General features: G+C 45.5%; 2 protein-coding genes across 3 annotated transcripts; one reads left to right on the forward strand and one right to left on the reverse strand.

Moving 5' to 3' along the window:
* Positions 1-558: 558 nt before the first annotated feature.
* Positions 559-6,230, forward strand: LOC142151092 (eukaryotic translation initiation factor 4E type 2-like). The gene is made up of 6 exons (XM_075206404.1): positions 559-751; positions 2,609-2,743; positions 2,939-3,043; positions 4,794-4,946; positions 5,477-5,613; positions 5,851-6,230. The coding sequence occupies exons 1-6, from the start codon at positions 671-673 to the stop codon at positions 5,888-5,890; spliced, it is 651 nt and encodes a 216-aa protein (XP_075062505.1). The 5' UTR covers positions 559-670; the 3' UTR covers positions 5,891-6,230.
* On the reverse strand, positions 6,229-26,504 carry LOC142151090 (acetylcholine receptor subunit epsilon-like). Of its 2 annotated transcripts, none has more exons than XM_075206400.1 (12): positions 26,276-26,504; positions 18,609-18,745; positions 18,363-18,407; positions 16,972-17,081; positions 16,050-16,205; positions 15,253-15,353; positions 13,820-14,020; positions 12,444-12,558; positions 8,999-9,113; positions 8,187-8,448; positions 7,758-7,891; positions 6,229-6,557 (listed from the first exon to the last, which is right to left on the reverse strand). In XM_075206400.1, the coding sequence occupies exons 1-12, from the start codon at positions 26,313-26,315 to the stop codon at positions 6,372-6,374; spliced, it is 1,602 nt and encodes a 533-aa protein (XP_075062501.1). In that variant the 5' UTR covers positions 26,316-26,504; the 3' UTR covers positions 6,229-6,371. The 2 variants fall into 2 exon arrangements, with proteins under 2 accessions (XP_075062501.1, XP_075062503.1); XM_075206402.1 differs by having other exon boundaries at positions 8,241-8,448; positions 26,276-26,503.
* Positions 26,505-27,174: the final 670 nt, after the last annotated feature.

Consider the following 27,174-nt stretch of genomic DNA (forward strand, 5'->3'; position numbering starts at 1 on the left):
CTATTGCAATGATTGAAAAATGAATAAAATCTCCCCGAGGCAGCTGGTAATCAGCAGACCCTGGCGATACTGGCTAGGAGCAGGAAAGGTTAATTTACTGCTTCGCCGAGCGTGCCAGTCTCAGGGGATAGGGGCAGCATGGTGGCTTATTGGTTAGCACTTCTGCCTCACAGCACTGGGGTCACGAGTTCAATTCCCGACCATGGCCTTATCTGTGTGGAGTTTGTATGTTCTCCCCGTGTTTGCGTGGGTTTCCTCCGGGTGCTCCGGTTTCCTCCCACACTCCAAAAACATACTGGTAGGTTAATTGGCTGCTATTAAATTGACCCTAGTCTGTGTGTATGCTGGGGAGCAGCAGTCCTAGACCCATATTTTATTAAAAAAAAGGGCACAATACCTTCCTTTTGCACTCCTTGATGTAGTTTACAGGGCTGAAACGTAAGGGCAACGTGTTACATGCAGGGTACTGGGCTGACACATGAAGGACAGATAGTGATGATGACGTCACTCAGTCCCCGCCCACCTCCTACGCGCTGTGACGTCCTATAACCTCCAGCGTAAGCCCCGCCCCCAGTGACGTCAGGACGTCGGTGCGGGAGGACGGACACACCGGGCAGAGGAGCCGGCTCTCATCACGTGCTCCAGCCACGCGGCGCCGCCAGCTCGGGTCATGGGGCTGTCGGGAACCGACGATGTCACCGCCCCGCAGGAGGAGGAGGAGGAAGACGTCACCTCTGCCCCCAAAACCAAGGTACGGGCCCTCGTGCAACAGCGTTCCCGACGGGGCACTTCCGGCGCCGGGCGAGTGACGTCAACGAGCGCGACGGAAGTGGCGGCCGGGCTGTGCCTGGAATACTGTATATATATATAACAGTGACCTGGGGGGATTGTGCACCTGACAGACTGCTCTGACCCCTCTCCCAGCAGCAGGGCTTAATAAATGTTATAGAATCAGGTTCATATGTCCCCAAATCCTCGGGTCCCTATAATGACCCAAAGCTCTCTAAGCACTCATTATATCGTGTCTTATATGTTATATGTAATAGATATGGTGCAACCTTGTACAATATAAATATGTGTGTGTGTGTGTATGTGTGTATGTATATATATATATACACACAAACAGACCTACAGACCTATGTCCCACATTGTGCCATCTCTCTCCTGCATGGCCACTAACACCTGTCCCCAAACTCCTGCTTCTATTTACACACTTAGTGGCCATTCTAGGAGCAGAACAAATAGACAGCAACCTCCATGTGTCAGCAGCAGTAAATAACTTCTGGATTGAGATGTTTTGAATAAGCTACTAGTACTTTTATCAAAGAGCACTTACACTTTTATAGCTATGTATATAACAATTAGGTGAATGGACCATGGAATGTGACAGGATTTTGGGCTGTGACTTATTCCTGTATGGGGTGACAGTATTAGGGAAGTGCAGCCCAGGTGATCATTGGAAGCCATACCTGTAGCTTGTGTCATCACTTAATCCATGATGATGTTTAGTAACCAATGGCAATATGGACTTTGCTAGAAAGGTTCATGTTATTAAGTCTGAGAATTTTATTATTATTATTAATGTTTATTTATAAGGCGCCACTAGGTGTCCGCGGCGAGGTACAGAGACAAACGAAATAACAATACGAGGAGAGACGGCACAGAACAGTAAACAATAATCACAGTAACTCAGTGAGCTCAAGGCACAGCTAGAGGGGCGGGGGAAGGTCAGCCAACAACGGCACCAAGGAGGGAGGGCACGGATTAGAGGGAGACCCCCAGGGGAAGAGGGACCTCAAGGAGTAAGGCTAGGTAGCTGGCGAGCAGAGTAAAAGTGGTGAAGACAGGAGGAGAGAAGACCCTGCTCGAAGGAGCATACAATCTAAGGGGAGGGGAAGACTGACAGAGAGACACAGGGGAGAGAGTGAGAGAAGGAGGAACGGAGAATAAGGATAGGGGAAGGGGAATGAGGGGGAAGAGTCAGAAGAAAAGGTAGGAAGTTAAGTGGGCGACTGGAAAGCTTTAAGAAAAAGGTGGGTTTTTAAACACCGTTTGAAGCTGGACAGATTAGGGGAAGTTCTGATGGAGCGGGGGAGCTGGTTCCAGTGGAGGGGGGCAGCGCGGGAGAAGTCTTGAATACGCGCGTGGGAGGAGGTGATATGGGGGGAAGAGAGGCGACGGTCATTGGCCGATCGGAGAGGGCGGGATGGAGGGCGAGAAGGAACAAATCCCTATTAAAGAAGGTAACGGAGACAAGGGATATATTGCTTCCTACTGTATTTTACTATGCAGAGGGCTAGATGTGGTAATTGTTTATGAAGTGTGAAATGAAATCTGTTGTTAGTGTAGATATCTCCATGTACTCAGTACTGAATTGACATCTGGTTGATGGAACTGACATTCTGTATGTCTGAAGCATCTCATAGCTTGGAGTTGTGTTATTGGTGTCAGTCCCAAGACCCTTTACTGGCAGGAAAGCTAAGTACATGCCAGGCTGTGATTACCTTCTTGCATCCACCACATATATATTTATATATATATATATATATATATATATATATATATATATATAAAACATAAAATTAAAGGTTGGTACTTCTCTGTGCAGGAGATAAATGTTGCCCCCGGGGAACACCCACTCCAGTTTCGGTACACCTTCTGGTATTCTCGGAGAACGCCCTCCCGACCCGCAAGCACCCACAACTATGAGCAGAACATCCGACAGTTTGGTACAGTGGCATCGGTAAGTGACAATGCCGCCCTACACACAATATCCTGTGTTCCTACAGTACAGACAGGGTGCCTCATTCTCTGTCACTATTACACTAGTTATGTATGTACAGACAACGCTTCCTCCTCTCACACACTATTACACTGTTTCATGGTATGGAAAGCACAGCGGTACCTCCTTGTTACATATTATGTCTGGTGTGTTTAGGTGGAGCAGTTTTGGAGAGTGTACAGCCATTTGGTGCGACCAGGAGACCTCACAGGATACAGCGACTTCCATCTCTTCAAAGAAGGCATCAAACCCATGTGGGAGGTTAGTCATTTATACCTGTCATTACTCCCTATGTGAGAATAGTATGCACCGATCAGTCACAACATTAAACCTACCTGCCTAATATTGTGTAGGTCCCCCTCGTGCCACCAAAACAGCTCTGATCCGTCGAGGCATGGACTCCACAACACCTCTGAAGTGTGGTATCTGGCACCAAGATGACAGTAGCAGATCCTTTAAGTACTGTAAGTTGCGAGGTGCGGCCTCCATGGCTCGGGATTGTTTTTCTCACACACAGATGCTCGATTGAATCGAGATCTGGGGAATTTTTAGGCCAAGTCAGCACCAAGAACTCTTTGTCATCATCATCATCATCATCACCATTTATTTATATAGCGCCACTGATTCCGCAGCGCTTTACAGAGAACTCACTCACATCAGTCCCTGCCCCATTGGAGCTTACAGTCTAAATTCCCTAACACACACACACAGACACACACACACAGACAGAGAGAGAGACTAGGGTCAATTTAGATAGCAGCCAATTAACCTACTAGTATGGTTTTTGGAGTGTGGGAGGAAACCGGAGCACCGGGAGGAAACCCACGCAAACACGGGGAGAACATACAAACTCCACACAGATAAGGCCATGGTTGGGAATTGAACTCATGACTCCAGTGCTGTGAAGCAGAAGTGCTAACCACTACGCCACCGTGCTGCAGTGAGGCAGGGCTCATTATCCTGCTGAAAAAGGCCACTGCAATCAGGTAATACCGTGTCCATGAAGAGGTGTACTTGTCCTGCAGCAATGTTTAAGTAGGTGGTGCGTGTGAAAGTAACATCCACATGAATGCCAGGACCCAAGGTTTCCCAGCAGAACATTGCCCAGAGCATCACACTGCCTACGCCGAGTTAACCTCTTTCCATAGTTCTTCCTGGTGCCATCCCTTGCCCAGGTCCCCAAGAAATCGTCAATCATCAGACCAGGCCACTTTCTTCCATTGCGCCATGGTCCAGTTCTGGAGCTCACATACCGTTGTAGGCGACTTCAGCTGTGGACAGGGGTCAGCATGGGCACTCTGAACGGTCTGCGGCTACACAGCCCCATACGCAGCAAGATGTGATGCACTGTGTGTTCTGACACCTTTCTATCATAGCCAGCATTAACCTTTTCAGAAATTTGTGCCCTTCTGTGGGATTGGACTAGACGGGGCAGCCTTCACCCCCCCACGCACATCAATGAGCCTTGGGTGCCCATGGCCCTGTCATCGGTTCACCAGTTGTCCTTCCTTGGTTCACTTTTGGTAGGTACTAACCATTGCATACCGGAAACACCCCACAAGACCTGTTTTGGAGATGCTCTGATCCAGTTGTCTAGCCATCACAGTTTGGCCCTTGTCAAAGTGGCTCAGATCCTTACACTTGCCAATCTTTCCTACTTCCAACACATCAACTTCAAGAAATGACTTGCTCCACAATATATCCCACCCCTTGACTGGTGCCATTGTAACAAGATATTCACTTCACTTGTCAGTGGTTTTAATGTTGTCACAGATCAGTGGATGTGTCATTACCCCCTGTACTCACTGCGTGATAATAGTATATAATAATATACCTGTCACTACCATCCTCTTTGCTGTGTGTTAATCAGTTTCCTGGTGTATTTGTACAGCTGGGCAGTCACCTGGGCCTCTGGCGCCCTCTAGTGTACTGACTCTGGTGTCTTCTCCTTCCAGCGCTGACATTTATACAGAAATCCTTTCAGTAACACCTGCTCGCTTCTCTCCTACAGGATGAAGCCAACAAGAACGGAGGGAAATGGATCATCCGATTGCGGAAGGGCCTGGCATCCCGATTCTGGGAAAACATTATCTTGGCTATGGTCGGGGAACAGTTTATGGTGGGAGAAGAGATATGTGGGGTGGTTGTGTCGATCCGCTTCCAGGTGGGTTTATGTGAATCGGTCTATGTATCTCTGTACTCTTCCCCCATGTTCTGCTCTCCTGTGTCTTAGTGTTTATTTCTCACACTGTCATTGTCTTCATGTTCTCTTTCTCCCCCCCCCCACTTCATTTATCCTTTTAGCTTTGTGTGTTTCTTGTATTGCAGATATCTGCTTATTGTACCCGTGCTTCTACTCTCCAAATATCCACTACATCCCCCTGTCTCTTTATTCCATTCTCCAAATATCCACTAGGTCTTTTGTATATATGCTACTAATTTTCATGATCTAATAGGTGCCTGTGTGTTATTCATTGATTATTGATAGTTTCCTCTGCACTTTATGTAGCGTTTGATGTTTTAGTTCCCTCTGCTACAGGTTTCTCTCTCCCGCTGTAATATATCTGATGTTTTTTCACTCTTTTGAACTGTCCTTTCATCCTACCATTTGATCACAGTCTATTTCCGGTCTCTGCGCCGGGTGTTTCAGTACGGAGATGTCCTTAATGCGATATCTGTCTCTTGTCTCTACAGGAAGACATCCTTTCTATCTGGAACAAAACCGCAAATGATCAGCTCAGTACAATCCGCATCCGAGACACTTTGAGGAGAGTTCTCAATCTTCCTCCGAACACCATCATGGAGTACAAGACTCACACAGACAGCCTCAAGTAAGACATCGGATACTGATCCGTGTGTAGATACTGTGCCATGCACCTTTATACTTGTTTTATGATCGGATCACCGTACTGCCTGATACACTGCCTTATATTGAATGTCTACAAATAAGAGATTATCTTATTTTTATAAATTATTCACTAGTGTTTCCATGAAACAAAACTCCGTACATTGGATATGAGGTTTGATATTCCTTTCATGTTCTAATTTTAATGCTTATTTTATTACAGAGACAATTCAAGTTTCAGGAATACAAAACTGACCCTCTAGCTCCCCCCTTCTGTCGTCTTTGGTAACGCGTGTTTGTGCAGTGTCTAGGAAGACTGCTACTTCGTCGCTCTCGGTGTAAAGAAAAATTGATCACAACTTACCTGTGTTCATTGGCAGCCTGGGCATACTGGCATCCAGTTTGTGAATCTGAGCGGATCTCTTCCTAGCTCCTCCCATTGGACGCTCCTGATCCCTGCAAAAGACTCTGGGAATTTCTACTTGATGGAGCAAAACTAATCAGCGAGGGCCTCCGAAAATAGTCTCAAAGGGCAACTATACCCAGCATCGTTTTTGGGGGGAATTGAAACTAATTATGGCAATAAAATATTTTTGTGCAGTTTTTCCTTTTTTTAATCTTTATTAAATGTTGGATATAAATGTAACACGTATAACCGGCATTACATAAACAGGCGTGTTCCAGACCAGTGTGGTATGTATGTTCCAGAGGTGTAAAGTCATTGCAGTTACATTGTGAAACAATCTACAAAGCGCGGAGCGTAGCACAAGGTGGGAATTCGTGGTCTCCTCCCTCGAAGGGGCGCTCCGGAACGCTGTTGAAGTGTCCCATTGAAAAGATCGCCAGGGTCCCCACTACAAACAGAGGTAGCGCTCCCCAAAAGCACAGAACATCCAGCACCTTCCCAATCATAATCCAGTTCTCCATTTCCTGGTGGAATAGAGAAAATTTTAGTTCTTATCAATGTTTCTAAATCACCACCATATACTGCAGAGGTGCACAAATAATGATTGTCATTTGCATCCGTCCCTGGGCCAATAAGAGCTTTTAGTTTGAATTCCTTACCACACTCGCTAAGATTCTTTTTTTTTTTTTGGAGGAAACCCATGGAAATTCCACACCGATAAGGCCCTGGTTGGACTTCAAGCCATGGCCCCAGCATTGCACATTGCTAACCACTGTGCTGTCCAATTATGTTGCCTTTTTAGAAGATACTATTTTATTACGTAATTGAGTGAGTGTCAATAGATCTAGTTTTATGGTAGAAATTCTTTTTTTTTGCATATTGTGGCTTAATTAAATATTCTGATATAACAGCATCACGGCGGCTAAGTGGTTAGAGCGAGAGAGAGATACCAATTATATTATATATTTGCTAGCCACATTATATAACTGGTTCTAGACACATCCTATCCATACTTGCATGTTGTAAGTTTGATTTTAATATCTATATAAAGTTACATTTTGCACCTTGCATCTTTTATTTTTGCACCTTGGGAATAGTATTTATATCTCTATATCTTTGGGAGGCTTTCTGGAATCCACGCCCCCCCCCCTTTTTCCCCCTCTTGGCAGCATTTATACATACACCATCTTAAGAGCTGTGCTGATCTCTCTATTCACTGTTTTTTTTTCTATTTAAGGGAGTTCTGTTACATAAACTTGGTTAGGGGCGATACTTCTTGCACAGAGCCAGGCCTCTTATATCCTAACTGTACCGTTGCTGCAGCCTGGTGTGGTGTATAAGTCAAGCTCTGATATATGCTTGAAAATCGAAGTTTTTCACCCAACATCTTGGCTGTAACAGTATAGTAGATGGGCGCAGCCAGGATCCCTATTCCTCTGAGCTCTGTTAATCCCAACCAGTAGGTTATTTGGGAACCACCTTGTGACTGGCATATTGGGAGTACTGGCATTCTGAGCTAGCACATGCTTCTTTCTTCATTTTGTTATCTGGACCCTCAATGACCAAATATTGTTCTGTTTTTGCTTCTTGAAAGCGGCCAGTGACACTACGTGGTGATTGTGCTCCAAGTAAGCATTAAGGTTCAGATATAGCAGTCGGTGGTTCCTGGAATACCGAGGAACTTTTTGGAGAGGGTAACAAATTGATAATGGGGTGGCACTCACCGCTCCGCTCTTGTTTTGGTCCTTCATGCTGACCGTGATGAAATTGCACGCTTCCACGCACTCTTTTATTTCCGGAGCGCAGTGGGCCAAGTTCTTGAACAATGGGGTGGTTACCCCTACATCGAACCCATCAACTGTAAAACAAGGAGATGATTGTTTATAGACAATCTCATTATCGTGTCACATTCCCGTTGACCCAGCTGGATAAGTATGGCAAATTTCCCAGTCTACCCTGACATCTTTTGTTGCTACAGTCTACAGCATGGAATTGATTTTCTTACACATTTGCACCATCCCTGAACTCTCATTGCTGCTCTTTGGCTCGTTACTTCCTCTCCTATCCTCATGCCAGCATTTGTTCCTTCAATTTCTGCACTATAATCAGTTCTTCATTCTTCAATCTTCCTGTTACTTGCTCCCTCTCCTTACCTATCCGCCACCTCCACCGCCTCCCCTTTCTGCCTTTGGATCCCTCCTCTTCACCTCTGTGGCCTCGAGAGTCCCTGCTCATCCCATGCCGCTCTCGCTGCCTCTCGAACATCAGCTCGCTCCGCGGCTTCCTCAGCACATACTCCTCGGCCTTCAGCATGATGCCCAGCGAGCTCTTCCTCCTCTCCCGGTGGGTCTCTTCCTCCTCTTCACAGGGTTCTATCTTCATCTGTAGGTAACGTGGTAAGATCTCCAGAAGTCTCTGCAAGACAAATTTCAAATCAGCTCAGTGGTTGGGCTCCCTGACTGTATAGCAAAACACTTCTAGCAAAAGACCTTTTCAGTCAACCGCTCTACGGCAAAGTTATATTGGAAACTTTGTGCATAGCACCTTGTAAATTATGTGGACTACATTGAGAAAAAATGAAGAAACTAACAAAGGGGGTTGACTAATATTAGGGTTACAGAACAATTTCAAGCTGTCAAATTATGAAGAACGTTAATAACATGAAGATGGGCATAAAATGCAATTATTATTATTACTATAATTATGTTTATTTAATGCAAACTCCATGCTTTAATTGTGTCCTCCTAGTTTCCCAATTAGAGAGGCGGTTAAAAAGCACCTGTCACCTACATACAGCGGACCCCATAGCGTGACCCCTTCCACCCAGAACAAATTGCTCTGCACTAATTTAGCATTGCAGTTTCCTGTTCTGTATTCATTAAGTGATGAGAAGGGTGTTTTGTTCTTGTCCGCACGTGAGGAGGGCGGCTTATACACATTGAGGTCTTGTTTGGCCTTCACTCACATGCTTGATGGTGGCAGTCAGGTTGTGGGTACTTGGAGTCCTTAGGGATACATTGAGGACAATGACGCAGCTAAGAACGATGATCGTTGAAAAAATCATAACAAAGATCAGGTACCTGCAAGAGAAATGTGGATTATAGTCTAGTTTTGGGCAGCCTAGGTTAGTTATCATTGATTTCATCATTATCATCATCATTTATTTATATAGCGCCACTGATTCCACAGCGCTGTACAGAGAAATCACTCACATCAGTCCCTGCACCATTGGAGCTTACAGTCTAAATTCCCTAACACACAGACAGAGAGAGAGAGAGACTGGGTTCAATTTTGATAGCAGCCAATTAACCTACTAGTATGTTTTTTGGAATGTGGGAGGAAACCGGAGCACCCGGAGGAATCCCACGCAAACTTCACACAGGCAATGGTCGGGAATCGAACTTAGGCTCCATTACCATTGCCTCAGTGATGTCACTATCAGTTCCCTAGTTACTGGTATCATCACTGATGATCTTTTTGCTTCGCTGATGTTACTAATTAGTTGATAGGCTGCATTCTACGAATAATGGTTGAGCTCACAAAATGGCTGCCTCCACTGTTCTCTAGACAATGGGTGCAGTTTAAGTTTTAAGGAACTTTGTGGATTTTTTTTCTAGTGAAATATTTTGTACATTTATTATTGTATGTATTGTTTTGTTATTATGTCCCTACTCTTTAGTTTGGCTATTTTTTTTTACTGTTGTTACCCATGACGAAGTTTACGGTGGAACCACACGTTAAAGTGGACTGTCACCTACACACAGGAGGAAGCAATTTTGTAGATGAGGCTTATTAATTTGCTAAGAATCTGCGGCAATGTGTGAGTTTCCTTGAGTCACCGGTTCATTGAATTGACTGGCTACATTCTCATCACTATAAGGTCGGTAAACAAAGTGACTGCCTCTGTTGCGTGTGTAGGTGACACTTATGTGGCCAAATTAGGCAGATCGGACAATTCGGCTAATTCAGTCTACATTGCCTGACAGAATCTCAACGTATATTGTCCAGCTTTGATCTGTGACAAATTTGACCTAAGACAGCAAAGTACAGAAGAGGAGGAATAACAGAACAAAACATTGAATATAGTAAAAAAAGAAAAAAAATGTTGCTGATTTATTAAATCTGTTATTAGCCAGCATTTTTTCGCAGTAATGCCCTGTAAAGCTTTAGGGCTCTATATCTGTTTTACAGGTATCTGTTATGACTCATGCCCCAGGTATCAGCTCCTAGAACCACTTCAGAGGTCTTCGCCTATAGGAACCGCTTTTCCCGTAGAGCTAGGTGCGCTCACAGGTACTCTGGTGCCCCCAGGTCTTGTACTCTAGTAGTAGGAGCTGATAACCTGAGAACGTAGCGCTGGTGCACACGTAGAGGTGGAGTGAAGATACCGGCAAAGGTGTTGAGGGACGCCAGTAAACGGTAGCGCCTAGGTCCAGGCCAGGGGTCAAACAGATCACAGGCAATACGGCAGCGTCAGTATCCAAGCAAAGGTTCAGGGTCACAGGCAATAAGGGATATCAGAATCAGGCAATAGGTCAAGGGTCACAAGCAATCAACAAGGTCAGTATCCAGGCAAGGGTCGGCAACAATAATCAGGTTCAATGGCAAGCAGGGAGCAATGACACAGCAGGGTAGTATGCAGAGAAGCAGGGACTATAACCAGCAGGGAGGTATGGTCCTCCCTGATTAATATACTGACAAGCACCAATGAAAATGGCCAGGCCCAGGAGGAGATCATCAGCCACAGGGGGCTGATGATTAATTATCACATGCGCGCGTGCCTGGCTGGCCAGGATGCCGGGACGCAGCGCTAAACACAAAGGGGCATATTCAATTACGATCCCGATCCGCGGGATCGCGCCGGAACGGCCGCGAACCTAATCCGCGGTACCACATTAACGTGGATTTTATGGGCTGCGAACGAAAATCTGCATTAATGCGGTACCATATTAACGGCCATACTGCGCATTTTCCGTGGTAACACGCGTTACCGCGGATCGGATCTTAATTGAATATGCCCCAAAGAGCGTCCCAACCGTTGCCTAGGCGACGGTCGGGACCAACCGGAAATGACGTCCTGGTCGTCATGACGACGGCCGGGACTCTACGCCCGCAGAGGTAGCGAGTCGCGGCGGTGCCCGGAGCCGCCGCGGCTCGTAACAGTATCAACACTTTTTGGAATAGTTTTTGAGTCCGTAAAGCAATAAGAAAATCCAGCTTCGACCATTTTCTTAACAGAAACTACCCATCCATTCTGCAGTGCGAACAATGAGTAGAACGCACCTAAAGTCGTGAGATCAACCACCGGTTGACCTTCTCAGAGGTTTATCAACATGTAAATGTCTGTTGCACATAATCTGTTGCCTCCAAACACACATCGCCCAGCGCACAAGCTTCTGGGAAGCATCCACAGAAATAACCTATTTTGATTTTGATAGTACTTCTAACAAATTCAAACAATTTCCAAAGGTGACCACATACAAGCAGATCTGGATGGCCAATTTGGTCATTACTCGACATTGAGTGTGTGTCCTCCATTCTGAGAGATTGCATTCATACCTGGTCAGAACGGAATTGATCTGTAAAAACAAGATCCAGTAAGGCGGTGACCTACATCCATGAGTGTGCTGGGTCATTGGCCAATCATAGTGCAAAGGGGAATGTAGAGTAGCCAAATGCATGGTGGCTAAATTACCTACAGATCTGGTCAGCTGGCATCTTGGATTGGGTGGGGTACGGCATATCGATACCGAGAAGACCAAAAGACTTACCCCGACCTGAGGATTCCGAAGGGGCTGCTTCCCAACCTTGACCGATGACGACTCCTCTTCACCCCGACTTCAGCCAATGACGATGAACCAAGAAGGCGGCTGCAGTTGATGACGTCACTGAGTATGCTGACGCGATTATCGCTGTTGCTAAGGGGGTAATGTAAGTATGCACCCATGTACAATATAGAATCATTTGTTAACTACATTGTACATGGGTGCACACTTACATTACCCCCTTAGCAACAGCGATAATCACGTCGGCATGCTCAATGATGTCATCAACTGCAGCCACCTTCTTCATCGTCATTGGCTGAAGTCGGGGTGAAGTGGAGTCGTCATGGGTCAAGGTCGGGAAGCAGCTTCTTAGGAATCCTAAGGTCGGGGTAAGTCTTGTCGGGGTCATCAGCATCGATCCGCTGACTACCACCGCTTGGATTTACCTGTGTCTCCATAGCTTAAGCCACCTAACCAAATTTAAAACTAATTTGTCAGTTCTGATCTAGGTATGGGTTCCATGCAACCAACAATATCTGTCTAATGTGACCATAAAATTCAGTTTAGAACAATAATAGTGTTTATATTGCGTAGATTTTTTTCAATAAATAGGCAGTGAAAACTAGTATGTACACTGTCACTTACTTCCCGATAAGTGGGACATTCAGTGATGTCTCAGGGACCTTCTGGGCTATGAGGAACAGAAAGACAGTTTGAGCCAGTAGGACCGAGATGGAAGTGGTACACTTCTGACCACCAGCTAGAGAAAAGGAGATGGTGACATTGAGTAAGTAAAGTATAGAAGAAGAGAATACAAGTAAGAGGTCCATTATGGCTAAATGTGACAGTCTGATTTCTTGGTGACTACATGAAGGGGCACGTTCTTGGCTACAATGGGATCATTTATACATTTTTCAAAATTGTTGGTTAAAAAACTTGACAATTATCATGTTGCAAAAAGTACACGGAAATTATGCATTTTATGATATTCTTCCAGATATTTTCTAAAATTACTTAAATGTAGAATACAAAGTCTTACATGATCAGTCATTTTTAGCCAGATTTTCTTATTAGATACGTAGCTTTCTCGTGAATGATTACTATTGAGTAGACAGTGGTTCTAGTTATTGTCTTATTTGAGAGTAACCCCCAGGGCATGTCAAGTGACCTTTGACAGGATCTCAGAATTTAAATGCACTGATGCTCATGAAAGGGGTTCAGGAGTTACCGCTACTGTTGAGTTCCTCTTCGGTTAACTGTCCCATTCTTCTAGGGTGCTAAAGTCTGGGACGTAAGTTGGGTGTCACTGTTGGGCTCTAGCCTTTCAACCTCGACCTTGCTGATAAGTAAAGAGAGAGTACTGGCCTAAACCACAGTAATGAACTGTGAATGAGAGACAAGCTAGCCCGAGATCTGAGAGGGAGGCTCTGGGCCTCGGTGAACACTATGCAGAGCTAAGAAGAGAGCAAGAACAATAGCAGGCATGGTGGGATCAATAGTACACCAAGCCCGACACTGATGGGTTGACTTGCCGAAAGAGTGCAGAGGCAGGTTTGCCGAGTCAAGTGATAAAAGTCTAGGTACCTGTGGACTGTGTTAGTGTCATCTCTGGTGTCAACCTATGATTACTTATTACCCACAACTAAGTGAAGAGCTGAAGTAGTAGATAAAGTAATATTCTCTCCTTGGGAAATGATCTGGAACCCATTCCTCTAACATCTGGTTTGTACTACACCACAACACCTGTGTCATCCAGCTGCTGAAATGGTTATTAATCTCATATGTACAGGACCAAGAGAGGCCAAAACAAAACATAGGTGCATATATTGGACACACCTACCTCACCACACCGCCATTTGTATCTTCTTCATTAAAACAAGAATGTTGGTGTGGCACCTCTACAAAGCTCTCAAATTTTAAATGATTACAGAATGTTTTCATCCACTTACACCCACATACAGCCCCTCTGACACACACAGACACAACAAGATCTTATTTGTCTGATCTGGTGACTTTCTCACCTTTGGCTGGCAGAAAATATACGAGAACCACCAGAGAGGAGATAAGTACACAGGGCACAATGATGTTAACAACGTAGAAAAGAGGTTTCCTCTGGATAATGAGACCAAAAATAATCTGTTGATACTGGAGGTCATCTTGTGTATAGCTGTGGTTAACAAATTTCCATGCTGGACAATGTTTTATTGCCCATTCCCCATTCTCTGGAAGGGACAAGACAAAAGAGAAGAGAATTAGGAGCCATAGTCAAAGAATAGGGAATCTGGCTGGATGAGGACAGACAGAGTAGGACAATCTGGATGGAGGAAGACGGACAGAATAGGACAATCTGGGTGGAGCAGGTCCTACAGAGTAGGGAAATCTGGGTGAAGAAGATAAGACAGAGTAAGACAATCTAGGTTAAGGAGGTCTGCCAGTGTAGGAAAATCTATGTGGAGGACAACCTACAGAATAGGACAATCTGGGTGAAGGTGGACAGACAGTAGGACAACATGGGTGGAGGAGGACCTACAGAGTCAGGCAATCTGGGTGAAGGAGGACTGCCAGTGGAGGACAATCTGGATGGAGTCCGACCTACAGAGTAGGGCAATCTGGGTGAAGGAGGATAGACAGAGTAGGACATTCTAGGTGGAGGAGGACAGCCAGTGTAGGACAACATGGGTGGAGGAGGACCTACAGAGTAGGACAATCTGGGTGGAGGAGGACCTACAGAGTAGGACAATCTAGGTGGAGGAGGACCTACAGAGTAGGACAATCTGGGTGAAGGAGGACTTGCAGAGTAGGACAATCTGGGTGGAGGAGGATAGACAAAATAGGACAATCTGGGTGGAGCAGGTCCTACAGAGTAGGGAAATCTGGGTGAAGGAGATGAGACAGAGTAGGACAATCTAGGTTGAGGAGGTCCACCAGTGTAGGAAAATCTATGTGGAGGACAACCTACAGAGCAGGACAATCTGGGTGAAGGAGGACAGACAGGACAACATGGGACAACAGGACATTCTAGGTGGAGGAGGACTGCCAGTGTAGGACAATCTGGGAAAAGGAGGATGGACAGAGTAGGACAATCTGGGTGGAGGAGGATAGACAGAGTAGGACAACATGAGTGGAGGAGGACCTACAGAGTAGGACAATCTGGGTGAAGGAGGACCTGCAGAGTAGGACAATCTAGGTGGAGGAGGACAGCCAATGTAGGACAATCTGGGAAAAGGAGGACAGACAGAGTAGGACAACATGGGTGGAGCAGGACCTACAGAGTAGGACAATCTGGGTGAAGGAGGACCTGCAGAGTAGGACAATCTAGGTGGAGCAGGACTGCCAGTGTAGGACAATCTGGGAAAAGGAGGACGGACAGAGTAGGACAATCTGATTGAAGGATAAACAGAGTCGTACAGCGATAACACTAGAGCAAATTAATGTTGTGTCACACTAGAATTACCTGTAAACGCCGCTGGGTCGATATCAATCCATTCCATAGGTCCGCCAATATCAGCATGAGCCAGCTGCAGATCAATCTCTTTGGCATTGTATGATTGAGATCTGCAGGGAGAGACAGACTCTTTATATTTGCAAGAGACAGTCCGGGCTGGATGGCGATTAAAACTTTATCCTATAAATGTTGACGGTACAGTTGCTAATCTACATGTCTGGAAACAGTGATAACCACTTCTATATTTGGAAGTTAGAGTTTACAAGAAAAAGTAGAAGAGCTTGGCTCCTATTGTATTAGTGGCATGTTCTGGTTACAATATAAAATAATGCATTTTGTAAAGTTAAGGCTATTACTGTGATTGTGAACTATTCATAGGCGATGTCCTGAACCTGTTTTAGAGCATTAAGGGCATCTTCCCAAATTGCAATACACAAGACACATTACAGCATGTAAACTTTGCAGACATTTTCAACAAAGGAGTATTTCAAATGCAAAATGTATGTACATGGACCTTAAGATTAAAGCATATAGATGTGGCTGTAATGAAAGTACTCCATTCATCGAGGGATGGTAACACAAATTATTTTAGTTAAAATGCTTTACAATATGGCGTCTATGGGTTTTTATTCCAATTAGATGCTACTGTGGAGCTCTATGTTCCAACTGGCCCTGCCTGCACATTATTAAACACTGCATTTGAATGTCCAACTCTATATCTGGCTTCTAATCTGATGTTCATCTCTCGGACGCTTCTAGGACTCCTATGTCCATCTCTAGGTTTGGACATTATATGTGTCCCTCACCTGAACACCAGAGAGCAGTTCTGCCAGTCGAAAGGAAAGTAAGTGACCTCGAGGCTGCAGGCGCTCCGGAATATAGCTGGAGGGAGCCAATACATGTACCCGGAGTCGTACACAAGGACATTGGCGTAATAAGCCACATCAAACTGACCGTCAATACTGAAATAGGATACAAAACTGGTTACTTTCAGATCAAGTGAACATCACTGTAGAATCTTGAGTGTAATGTGTGTATAGTTCAGCTGCATGTGTCAGATTGAAAAAGAGGGTCTAACGTGATACAGGAAGCTGTGTTCTACACACATTCCCTTTGTGTTCGGTATTTACAACCCAAATTAACACACTAATTACATCTTTACCAATCTGACACAGGTACCTGAACTATACACACATTCTTTTATCCTTAGAATCTCCAGCGCAGAACACAGTGAACTATGTACACATTCCTGTTATAGTCAGTATTTACATCCTAAAACATCACCCAACATTACAACATACTAGTTACATCTTTTATGGAACTGAACTACATACACATTCCTTGCTATGTTGAAGCTTGGAATGATGGAAATACCATTTTAATTTAACGATTGCTATGATCCATAGGAAGGGAGAGGAAGAAGGATTCTAATACTACTCTTCAGAGTTCTGTTTGGCTTGTGTGGTCAAATGAGGGATTAAACTTCAAGCAGAGGTGGGTACTGGGATGATGAAATAAAGGTTAAGCCCACCAGGACCCCCTCAATCATGTTTCCCTCTTGTACATACATGATGTTGAGTATGCTCTGCCTCTGTGTATGTACATTGTATAATTTCTCTGAAAGAGCCGTAGCCTATCTGGGGAGACCGACCCACCAAGCCCAGGGAATGGGCGTCCTTTGACTTCCCTTAGCTGACCATCATGGTAATCGAAGTCACAATCACTCACTTGTTCTCCAGAACGATGTCCGGCAACCATACCATATCATGTCGAACGCGTACAACATTAATACCGCCATATTCTGAAGCATTCCAAGACATCCGGTAGTCATCCCATTCCTATGGAGAATCAGTATATAAAAAGCAACGTGCACCTTCGGACAATTTTATTTTGCAGGCAAAGTTCTGTATTCTGACGTGTATAGAAAAATTTGCTTCTACTGCACAATCACCCGCTATCATACGCATATTAACAAATAAAACTGGAAGACAATCCTGGGTGATCCTGAATGGAATTGTATGAAGGTGCCCTTCCCCTTAAAGAGCATTATTTAAGAAAGTCTTGTGTGCCCTTTTTATGTAAGTCATGAAAGTCTTGTGTGCCCATGGGATGTATTGAGAGTAGAGCTCACTCACTATATCCTATACCCTCCCTTTAGGATATAAGCTCTTACAAGCAGGGCCCTCTTTTCTCCCACCTATCTACCAACTTCAAGCTAAGTTTGGAGCTATTGAAGTACTGTTATAGTTTGTTTATTGTTCTGTACTGTTTTACCCTGTATGGTCCACTGTCTGTTCTCTGTACGGCACTGCGGAAATCTTGCGGCGCCTTATAAATAAAGATTATTATTAATAATAATAACAGGTGTTTGGACTCTAGGAAAATAAGTGTTCTAAGCTACAGATTTAATGGATTAAATCTCATACCCCTCAAAAGACCCATTTCTTGTGGGACATTCCTACTGCCTATGAAATTGAGATGCGTCCATTGATATGGTTGGGTCTATTGGTGGCATGGCCAAATTGAGTCCATAATTTTGTTATTGCCCAAATTTTGGGCTGTACGCTGGTCTGGGGACATGTGATACACAAGACTCTTCAACTTTTGTCTAGGCGTCCTCACTTCCGAGACTATTGAAGACTGGCGTTAACTTTTGAGTTACTATACTAGTAATAGGGCAACCCCGATTACTTGTGTTCCTCTATCCAATCCATGGGCTTACAATTATTACATTGCTGGAAGTAATGTAAGTAATAATGTTTTACAAATAAGGCGATGAGGAGAGGGTTTAAGGAGAAAACCACTGTTGGAGAGCTCTGTAGGTGGAGATCATCACCCTCACATGTAGCGAAAAGTGGTTTGTGGTTTGTGTGCAGAATCCCTGTAATGAGACGGGGCATATTGAATTCTTGGCGTAATAGCCAAAAATTTTGCGTCGCGCGCACTATTACCGTTATTACGGTAGTTTTCTCGCTGGATTTCAGCTCACAGCTACCTGAGCCGCAAGCTGAAATCCAGCTTACTATTACCGTAATAATGGTAATAGTTTTAACGCCGCGGGATATTCAAACATCATGTTGGTGTCATAATGTTGCCTATATAATAAGCTGTATTCTCACCAGCTGCAGCCATACGTTGGTTGTCATGGTCTCCTCTTTCTCTTTCTGGAAGTAGAATTAAGAATATTATGACATTAATGGTAAAAAAAAATAGATTTTCAACCTATCTATGGAGGCTCAGAGCCCATTGTGTACTCATAGTTCATATAAGTAGTATCAATACACAGACCCAGTGCCGATCTGGGTGCTGTAATTTGTTGCATATGGGTAATTAGCACATAAACGTATCATCTGATTATTAATTACCAGGGAGATGAGGTTGGTCAGTGTGAGTTTCAGCCTCACTTCGATGACATCATTGATGGACTTTGCCGGACGGGATTGCTTATCATAATCTGTGAATAAGTCATTTATCAGTCGGTTTTCCTCAGTGGTCATTGAATCTGGAGGGAAAAAGGAGACAGCCAATCAGGTGTTGCAGTCTCAGCGTCCGTACCATGTGTGGTTAGTAAAAGTATTCATATGCTAAGTGGCCAAAATAGCTATCGACTGGCTGCTTGAGCACACAATAGCAGATATGAATTATCAGTGCACCTAAATGTGCGACAGAGATACCTAGGATATAAAAATATAAAGACGAGATTTAGAAATTTATGGCAGAGAGGCATTAACCACTTGCTTTTTGTTTGAAAAAAGGCCAGTTTCAGCTAAGGTAAGGAGAACGTTGCTGAACTCCTACAGACATTGAAAGAACGTGGACCTTAGGTTAGTGATATTCAGTATTATTTTTTAATTTATGTAACTTTACACAAAGCTTAATATCCAGCTTTGGGCAGTGTTATAGGTAAGATCTTCCTAATCTACATAGTGTGAGATTATCATCATCAACATTTATTTATACAGCGCCAGCAAATTCCGTAGCGCTTTACAATTGGGAACAAACATTAATAAGACAATACTGGGTAATACATACAGACAGAGAGGTAAGAGAACCCTGCTCGAAAGCTTACAATCTATAGGACAATGGGAGTTTGAAACACAAGGGAATGTGCTACGTCATATTGTACACTGGACCAGCTAGAATGCAAAGGTAAAAGTATTGAGTGGGCTGTGTGATCAGTTACACAGCAATGTTGGTCAGAGGGTTGTTGTCTTGTGTTATCTGTGTAGAGTGTGGTAATAGGGTAATCTAGGGAGATTAAGATGGTGGTTGAGGAATATCATAAACTTGTAGCTGATGAGGTGGGTTTTCAGAGAGCGCTTGAAGGTTTGAAGACTAGAGGAAAGACTTACTGAGCGAGGGAGGGAATTCCACAAAGTGGATGCAGCCCGGAAAAAGTCCTGTAACCGAGAATGGGAGGATGTGATGAGAGTGGAGGAGAGACGTAGATCTTGTGCAGAACGGAGGTGTCGAGTTGGGAGATATTTTGAGACAAGTGAGGAGATGTATGTTGGTGTAATTTTGTTGATGGCCTTGTATGTTTGTAGAAGAATTTTATATTGGATTCATTGAAAAACAGGCAACCAATGTAGAGACTGACAGAGTGGCTCAGCAGAGGAGTAACGGTTTGCAAGGAAAATCAATCTAACCGCTGTGTGTATAATAGATTGTAGGGGTTCAAGTCTGACTTTGGGAAAACCAGTAAAGAGGGATTTCCAATAGTCAATGCGGGAGATGATGGGTGCATGAATTAAGGTTTTTGCTGTGTCTTGTGTGAGATATGTACGTATTCTGGAAATGTTCTTTAGATGTATGTAACATGACTTAGATATAGAGTCGATGTGGGGAAAAAACGATAGTTGTGAATCAAGGATTATACCTAGGCAACGAGCTTGCAGGGTGGGATTTATGGTCATGTTATCAACAGAAATAGAAATGTCAGGCAGGAAGCTTCTGTTTTTGGGTGGGGATATTATTAATTCAGTTTTTGAAAGATTGAGTTGGCGAGAAGACATCCAAGATGAAATGGCAGAAAGACAGTCAGTAACGCGAGACAACACAGATGGTGAAAGATCAGGAGAGGATAGATAGATTTGTGTATCATCTGCATAGAGATGATACTGAAATCCAAAGGAGCTTATTAGTTTTCCAAGAGAAGTGGTGTAGATAGAGAATAGCAGAGGACCTAGGACTGAGCCTTGTGGTACTCCAACTGATAAAGGAAGCGGAGCAGAGGTGGATCCAGAGAAATTAACACTGAAAGAGCGATTAGATAGGTAGGATGAGAACCAGGATAGGACAGTCCCTTTTAAGACCTAGGCATTGTAGCGTTTGTATGAGGAGAGAGTGGTCAACAGTGTCAAATGCAGCAGAGAGATCCAGTAGATTTAGAAGAAAGTAATGGTTTTTACTTTTTGCTGTGATCAAATCATTGACAACCTTGGTCAGTGCAGTCTCTGTGGAGTGTTGAGAGCGAAATCCTGACTGAAGAGGATCCAATAGGTTGTTTGCTGTAAGAAAGTGTGTGAGGCGAGTGTAGGCAATTCTCTCGAGAAGCTTGGAGGGGCATGGGAGCTGAGAGATGGGGCAGTAATTTGAGAGAGAGTTTGGGTCAGAATTTTGTTTTTTTAAAATGGGAGTAATCACTGCATGCTTGAATAGTGATGGAAAGATACCAGTAGAAAGAGATAGATTACAGATTTTAGTGAGAGGGTGAATGAGCACAGGAGACAGGAACCTACTAATTTGTGAGGGTATGGGATCAAGAGGACAGGAGGTAGATTAGGAAGATGAGAAGAGAGTAGAAACTTCCTCTTCATTTGTGGGATCAAATGAAAAGAGAGTGTCAGAGAGTGCTACAAATGAATTGAGCTGATTGCTTGTCGAGGGAGATGATATCATTTCAAGTCTGATCTTATCTATTTTGTTCTTAAAATAGGAAGCAAGATCCTGGGTACTGATGGTATTTGGAGGATTTGGGGTGGGGGGGATTGAGAAGAGATTTAAACGTGATAAAAAGGCGTTTGGGGTTAGAAGCCTGAGCATAGATGAGAGATTGGAAGTATACTTGTTTAGCAGTGTCCAGAGCATTTCTATAGGAGTGGTAGGTACCAGTATATGTGATGAAATCATTAGAGATTTACACTAGTGACGTTCTGCTTTACGAGACAGTTTTTGTAGAGTTTGTGTTACTTTAGTGTGCCACGTTTGGCAACAAAGTCTACGCAGAGTATGTAGTGTCACTGGAGCCACTTGATCAAGGGCAGTTGCTGGGGTTTGGTGAAAATGGGGTACTGCCCGATCAGAGGAGGAGAATGTAGAAATTGGAGAGAGAAGGTGTTGGAGAAAGGTGGATCTAAATGGTAGAAGGTAGTGCAGAGTTCCTTATTATAAAGCAGATGGGATGGTCTATGGGTCAAGTCTTGTTGGGATCTGCATTTAGAGAAATGACACACTGCTGCCCTATTCTGTCTTGTGATGGTGGTTACTGGAAGCGGACACCTTCATCAAAGGCGTTGTAACCAGTAACTTCTCAGTCTTGTATCTTTAGATCATCATCACTAAAGGGACCTTCTTCATTGGACAACAGGACAATTGAATCTGAGATTATCCACGTAGAAGAAAGGGTCGCCGGTTTAACATCTCATCTATGTAATGTGTCCCTAACATTCTTCTATAAGAACAAATTATATCAAACAAATTCCTGACAGCCCATCTCAGATGTCTTGTATCAGAGTCTATATATAGGACATGTCCTACTATTAGCTTTAATCTAATTTACCAGGACAGGAACAGAGTACAGATGGTATGCAGGAATATTTGCATTCGGGAAGGAAGAGGACTTCAACTCACATTTTTGGGCTTGTTTTGAGATGATCTCTTAGATATATTAATGTAAGACTGACATGGGCTACTAGGTAGAAGCTGAATAGGTTAACGAATCAGTAATAGATGGATAGGTCACAGCCCCTACTAGGCACACACTGACTATACAGAAGGACAAGATGGTCAATACATAGGCCAAGGCAGACATGGCTCAGACACGTATACTGAGCCGGGGTCAGAGTCACATCATCAGGGTCAGGCACAAGCTGGATTAATATCAGAAGGACAATAACACTAATGCACAACACACCCTAAAGCAACCGGTGGCTCAGGTACCAGACAATAGCCCGAGTGTGCTTAGATTGAGAAACACCTGACATCACTGGCATGTACCCGAGCATCTGCTCACACGTCACAAAGGGCACCAAAATTTGACGTGCTAATGGCCTATTTGTCCCTAGTGAGGAGGAGGAAGAGCAGGATACGTGTCTGTATTCAGGAGGAGGTGGCAGATAGATGTCCTGAGTGAGGAGGTGGCAGATAGGTGTCCTGAGTGAGGAGGAGGTGGCAGATTGGTGTCCTGAGTGAGGAGGTGGCAGATAGGTATCCTGAGTGAGCGGTAGGTGGCAGATAGGTGTCCTGAGTGAGCGGTAGGTGGCAGATAGGTGTCCTGAGTGAGGGGGAGGTGGCAGATTGGTGTCCTGAGTGAGCGGTAGGTGGCAGATAGGTGTCCTGAGTGAGGAGGTGGCAGATAGGTGTCCTGAGTGAGGGGGAGGTGGCAGATAGGTGTCCTGAGTGAGGAGGAGGTGGCAGATAGGTGTCCTGAGTGAGGAGGAGGTGGCAGATAGGTGTCCTGAGTGAGGAGGTGGCAGATAGGTATCCTGAGTGAGCGGTAGGTGGCAGATAGGTGTCCTGAGTGAGCGGTAGGTGGCAGATAGGTGTCCTGAGTGAGCGGTAGGTGGCAGATAGGTGTCCTGAGTGAGGGGGAGGTGGCAGATAGGTGTCCTGAGTAAGGAGGAGGTGGCAGATAGGTGTCCTGAGTGAGGAGGAGGTGGCAGATAGATGTCCTGAGTGAGCTGTAGGTGACAGATAGGTGTCCTGAGTGAGGAGGAGGTGGCAGATAGGTGACCTGAGTGAGGAGGAGGTGGCAGATAGATGTCCTGAGTGAGCGGTAGGTGGCAGATAGGTGTCCTGAGTGAGGAGGAGGTGGCAGATAGATGTCCTGAGTGAGCGGTAGGTGGCAGATAGGTGTCCTGAGTGAGGGGGAGGTGGCAGATTGGTGTCCTGAGTGAGCGGTAGGTGGCAGATAGGTGTCCTGAGTGAGGAGGTGGCAGATAGGTGTCCTCAGTGATGGGGAGGTGGCAGATAGGTGCCCTCAGTGATGGGGAGGTGGCAGATAGGTATCCTGAGTGAGCGGTAGGTGGCAGATAGGTGTCCTGAGTGAGGGGGAGGTAGCAGATAGGTGTCCTCAGTGATGGGTAGGTGGCAGATAGGTGTCCTGAGTGAGGGGAAGGTGGCAGATAGGTATCCTGAGTGAGCGGTAGGTGGCAGATAGGTGTCCTGAGTGAGGGGGAGGTAGCAGATAGGTGTCCTCAGTGATGGGTAGGTGGCAGATAGGTGTCCTGAGTGAGGGGGAGGTGGCAGATAGGTGTCCTGAGTGAGGGGGAGGTAGCAGATAGGTGTCCTCAGTGATGGGTAGGTGGCAGATAGGTGTCCTGAGTGAGGGGGAGGTGGCAGATAGGTGTCCTCAGTGAGGAGGTGGTGGCAGATAGGTGTCCTCAGTGAGGAGGTGGTGGCAGATAGGTGTCCTCAGTGAGGAGGAGGTGGCAGATAGGTGTCCTGAGTGAGGGGGAGGTGGCAGATAGGTGTCCTGAGTGAGGAGGAGGTGGCAGAAAGGTGTCCTGAGTGAGGAGGAGGTGGCAGATAGGTGTCCTGAGTGAGGGGGAGGTGGCAGATAGGTGTCCTCAGTGAGGAGGTGGTGGCAGATAGGTGTCCTCAGTGAGGAGGTGGTGGCAGATAGGTGTCCTCAGTGAGGAGGAGGTGGCAGATAGGTGTCCTGAGTGAGCGGTAGGTGGCAGATAGGTGTCCTGAGTGAGGAGGAGGTGGCAGATAGGTGTCCTGAGTGAGGAGGAGGTGGCAGATAGATGTCCTGAGTGAGCGGTAGGTGGCAGATAGGTGTCCTGAGTGAGGGGGAGGTGGCAGATTGGTGTCTTGAGTGAGCGGTAGGTGGCAGATAGGTGTCCTGAGTGAGGAGGTGGCAGATAGGTGTCCTCAGTGATGGGGAGGTGGCAGATAGGTGCCCTCAGTGATGGGGAGGTGGCAGATAGGTATCCTAAGTGAGCGGTAGGTGGCAGATAGGTGTCCTGAGTGAGGGGGAGGTAGCAGATAGGTGTCCTCAGTGATGGGTAGGTGGCAGATAGGTGTCCTGAGTGAGGGGGAGGTGGCAGATAGGTGTCCTCAGTGAGGAGGTGGTGGCAGATAGGTGTCCTCAGTGAGGAGGTGGTGGCAGATAGGTGTCCTCAGTGAGGAGGAGGTGGCAGATAGGTGTCCTGAGTGAGGGGGAGGTGGCAGATAGGTGTCCTGAGCGAGGGGGAGGTGACAGATAGGTGTCCTGAGTGAGGGGGAGGTGACAGATAGGTGTCCTGAGTGATGCCCGACAACAGCATGTAAAGTGAGGAGAGGGTGGCAGATAGGTGTCCTCAGTGAGGCGAGGTGGCAGATAGGTGACCTGAGTGAGGGGAAGGTGGCAGATAGGTGTCATCAGTGAGGAGGAGGTGGCAGATAGGTGTCCTCAGTGAGGCGGATGTGGCAGATAGGTGTCCTGAGTGAGGAGGAGGAGGGGGAGATAGGTGCCCTGAGTGAGGAGAAGGTGGCAGATAGGTGTCCTGAGTGAGGCGGATGTGGCAGATAGGTGACCTGAGTGAGGGGGAGGTGGCAGATAGGTGACCTGAGTGAGGCGGATGTGGCAGATAGGTGACCTGAGTGAGGCGGATGTGGCAGATAGGTGACCTGAGTGAGGCGGATGTGGCAGATAGGTGTCCTGAGTGAGGAGGAGGTGGCAGATAGGTGTCCTGAGTGAGGAGGAGGTGGCAGATAGGTGTCCTGAGTGAGGCGGATGTGGCAGATAGGTGACCTGAGTGAGGCGGATGTGGCAGATAGGTGTCCTGAGTGAGGAGGAGGGGGAGATAGGTGCCCTGAGTGAGGGGGAGGTGGCAGATAGATGTCCTGAGTGAGGGGGAGGTGGCAGATAGGTGTCCTCAGTGAGGAGGAGGTGGCAGATAGGTGTCCTGAGTGAGGAGGAGGTGGCAGATAGGTGTTCTGAGTGAGGCGGATGGGGCAGATAGGTGTCCTGAGTGAGGAGGAGGAGGGGGAGATAGGTGCCCTGAGTGAGGAGAAGGTGGCAGATAGGTGTCCTCAGTGAGGAGGAGGTGGCAGATAGGTGTCCTGAGTGAGGAGGAGGTGGCAGATAGGTGTTCTGAGTGAGGCGGATGGGGCAGATAGGTGTCCTGAGTGAGGAGGAGGAGGGGGAGATAGGTGCCCTGAGTGAGGAGAAGGTGGCAGATAGGTGTCCTGAGTGAGGGGCAGGTTTCCTGAGTGTGTAGCTGAAGCAGATTAGATCCCTTGGTTGAGTGAGCAGTATATGTATCTGACGTTTTACTTGTTCCTTTAATCCCACTAAAACCCCCCACAAAACTCAAACACATTTCAGATACATCGTTGCTCGTGTTTTAAAGCTCATTTTGTCTTCCCAACAGGTAGTTGACGCAAAGAAAATAGAAAATTAGTGTTCCAAAGGAACGCTACCAGAATGCACTGCAATTAATATGCCAGTGGGCATGACAACACTACAAAACAATGGTTTTTAATGTCTTATCCATTTCCAACCACTAAAACACATTTATAACACATTTAAACAAAAACACTGAGGATGAGCCCTAAAGTAATTGAGGTGTGAAATATATATTCCAACCCAATGTTACTGCAGAGTGTTTGTCCCATACCAGCTTGTGATGCCCGACAACAGCATGTAAATAAATCTATCCCAGTGAACTTCGCTTCAGAGAAGAGAGTTATTATAGTCTGGAGTTTCTTTCTACTTTGATCCCTGGAGAACCACAGCTGGGCACTTTATCTATAGGTGGTCATGATCAATCCAGCACACCTACACATCAGTTATACCATAGGCACATACGAATATGATACTCACAGGTCAGCAGAGGGAAAAGTAGCAGCAAGATCCAGCCCATGGTTAGACCAGCAGTTCATGGCACAGCTCGTTCTGGACGATGAAATGTAAGAGGGCGCTCGTAAGGATGGAGTTATTTAAAGACAGGATATGTTATTTCCGAATGGAAAAGAATATCATCTTCTGAATCTCCTCTCGCCCCCCTCTGTGTGGCCGCCTCACCCTCTACAGGATCACACACAGCTGTCACCAATTAGTGCCCATTGAAATACACTCCACAAACCTTCTCATGGTCTGGGTCAAGTTTTCGTGAGCTGGATTTATCTCCAGGTCCACTGAGTTATTGAAGGCTTGATGTTAGCAGAACCTATAGTGTGTTTCTAGAGATCCAATGACAAGGGACGAGCAATGCTCTCAGCTGGTCTAGTATAAGTATAGAGCAAGCTATAATTGCAATGGAACACAGTCAAAAGTATTATAAGACTAAATATATTAACATTAATAACATGACTAAATAATAGTAATGCACATGTCTGTGTGTGCTACAGGCAAGGAATAATCCTCCCCTTTTAGCACAGTGAAACAAAACCTCCCTCTTGGCCCCGTAGTACATTCTTTGAGCCACATCAAGAGTCAGTGTGTCATATTTTCCATAGGGGCTGCACATATATAATTACAATTGATGGTGTTATACAATTCTATTCTATCACAGCAAGTCCTCATTCTCCCAAATGGGCTACGGACACAAGGTCACCCCTTCCCAGCAAAGGAGAGCAGGATTTACCTTTAACACTGAAAAGGATTCTTCGCATTCAGAGCAGTAGAGATAACACACGTCTAAAAAACACATATCGCAGAGGAGTAATCTTCAAAGCAACATATAAAAGGCTACAGGGTGCTGGTAAGATGCATTGTACTTT

Source organism: Mixophyes fleayi, chromosome 4 (assembly GCF_038048845.1).
Source record: "Mixophyes fleayi isolate aMixFle1 chromosome 4, aMixFle1.hap1, whole genome shotgun sequence".
In the NCBI taxonomy this organism is placed as follows: domain Eukaryota; kingdom Metazoa; phylum Chordata; class Amphibia; order Anura; family Limnodynastidae; genus Mixophyes; species Mixophyes fleayi.

Coding starts and splice junctions, on each gene's coding strand:
- LOC142151092 (XM_075206404.1), top strand. CDS start 671: ATGGGGCTGTCGGGAACCGACGATGTCACCGCCCCGCAGGAGGAGGAG. Junction 752..2,608: donor CCTCTGCCCCCAAAACCAAG/GTACGGGCCCTC, acceptor TTCTCTGTGCAG/GAGATAAATGTTGCCCCCGG. Junction 3,044..4,793: donor GCATCAAACCCATGTGGGAG/GTTAGTCATTTA, acceptor TCTCTCCTACAG/GATGAAGCCAACAAGAACGG.
- LOC142151090 (XM_075206400.1), bottom strand. CDS start 26,315: ATGGGCTGGATCTTGCTGCTACTTTTCCCTCTGCTGACCT. Junction 15,354..16,049: donor AACTGCTCTCTGGTGTTCAG/GTGAGGGACACA, acceptor CTCTCCCTGCAG/ATCTCAATCATACAATGCCA. Junction 9,114..12,443: donor AATGTCCCACTTATCGGGAA/GTAAGTGACAGT, acceptor TTTCTCTTGCAG/GTACCTGATCTTTGTTATGA.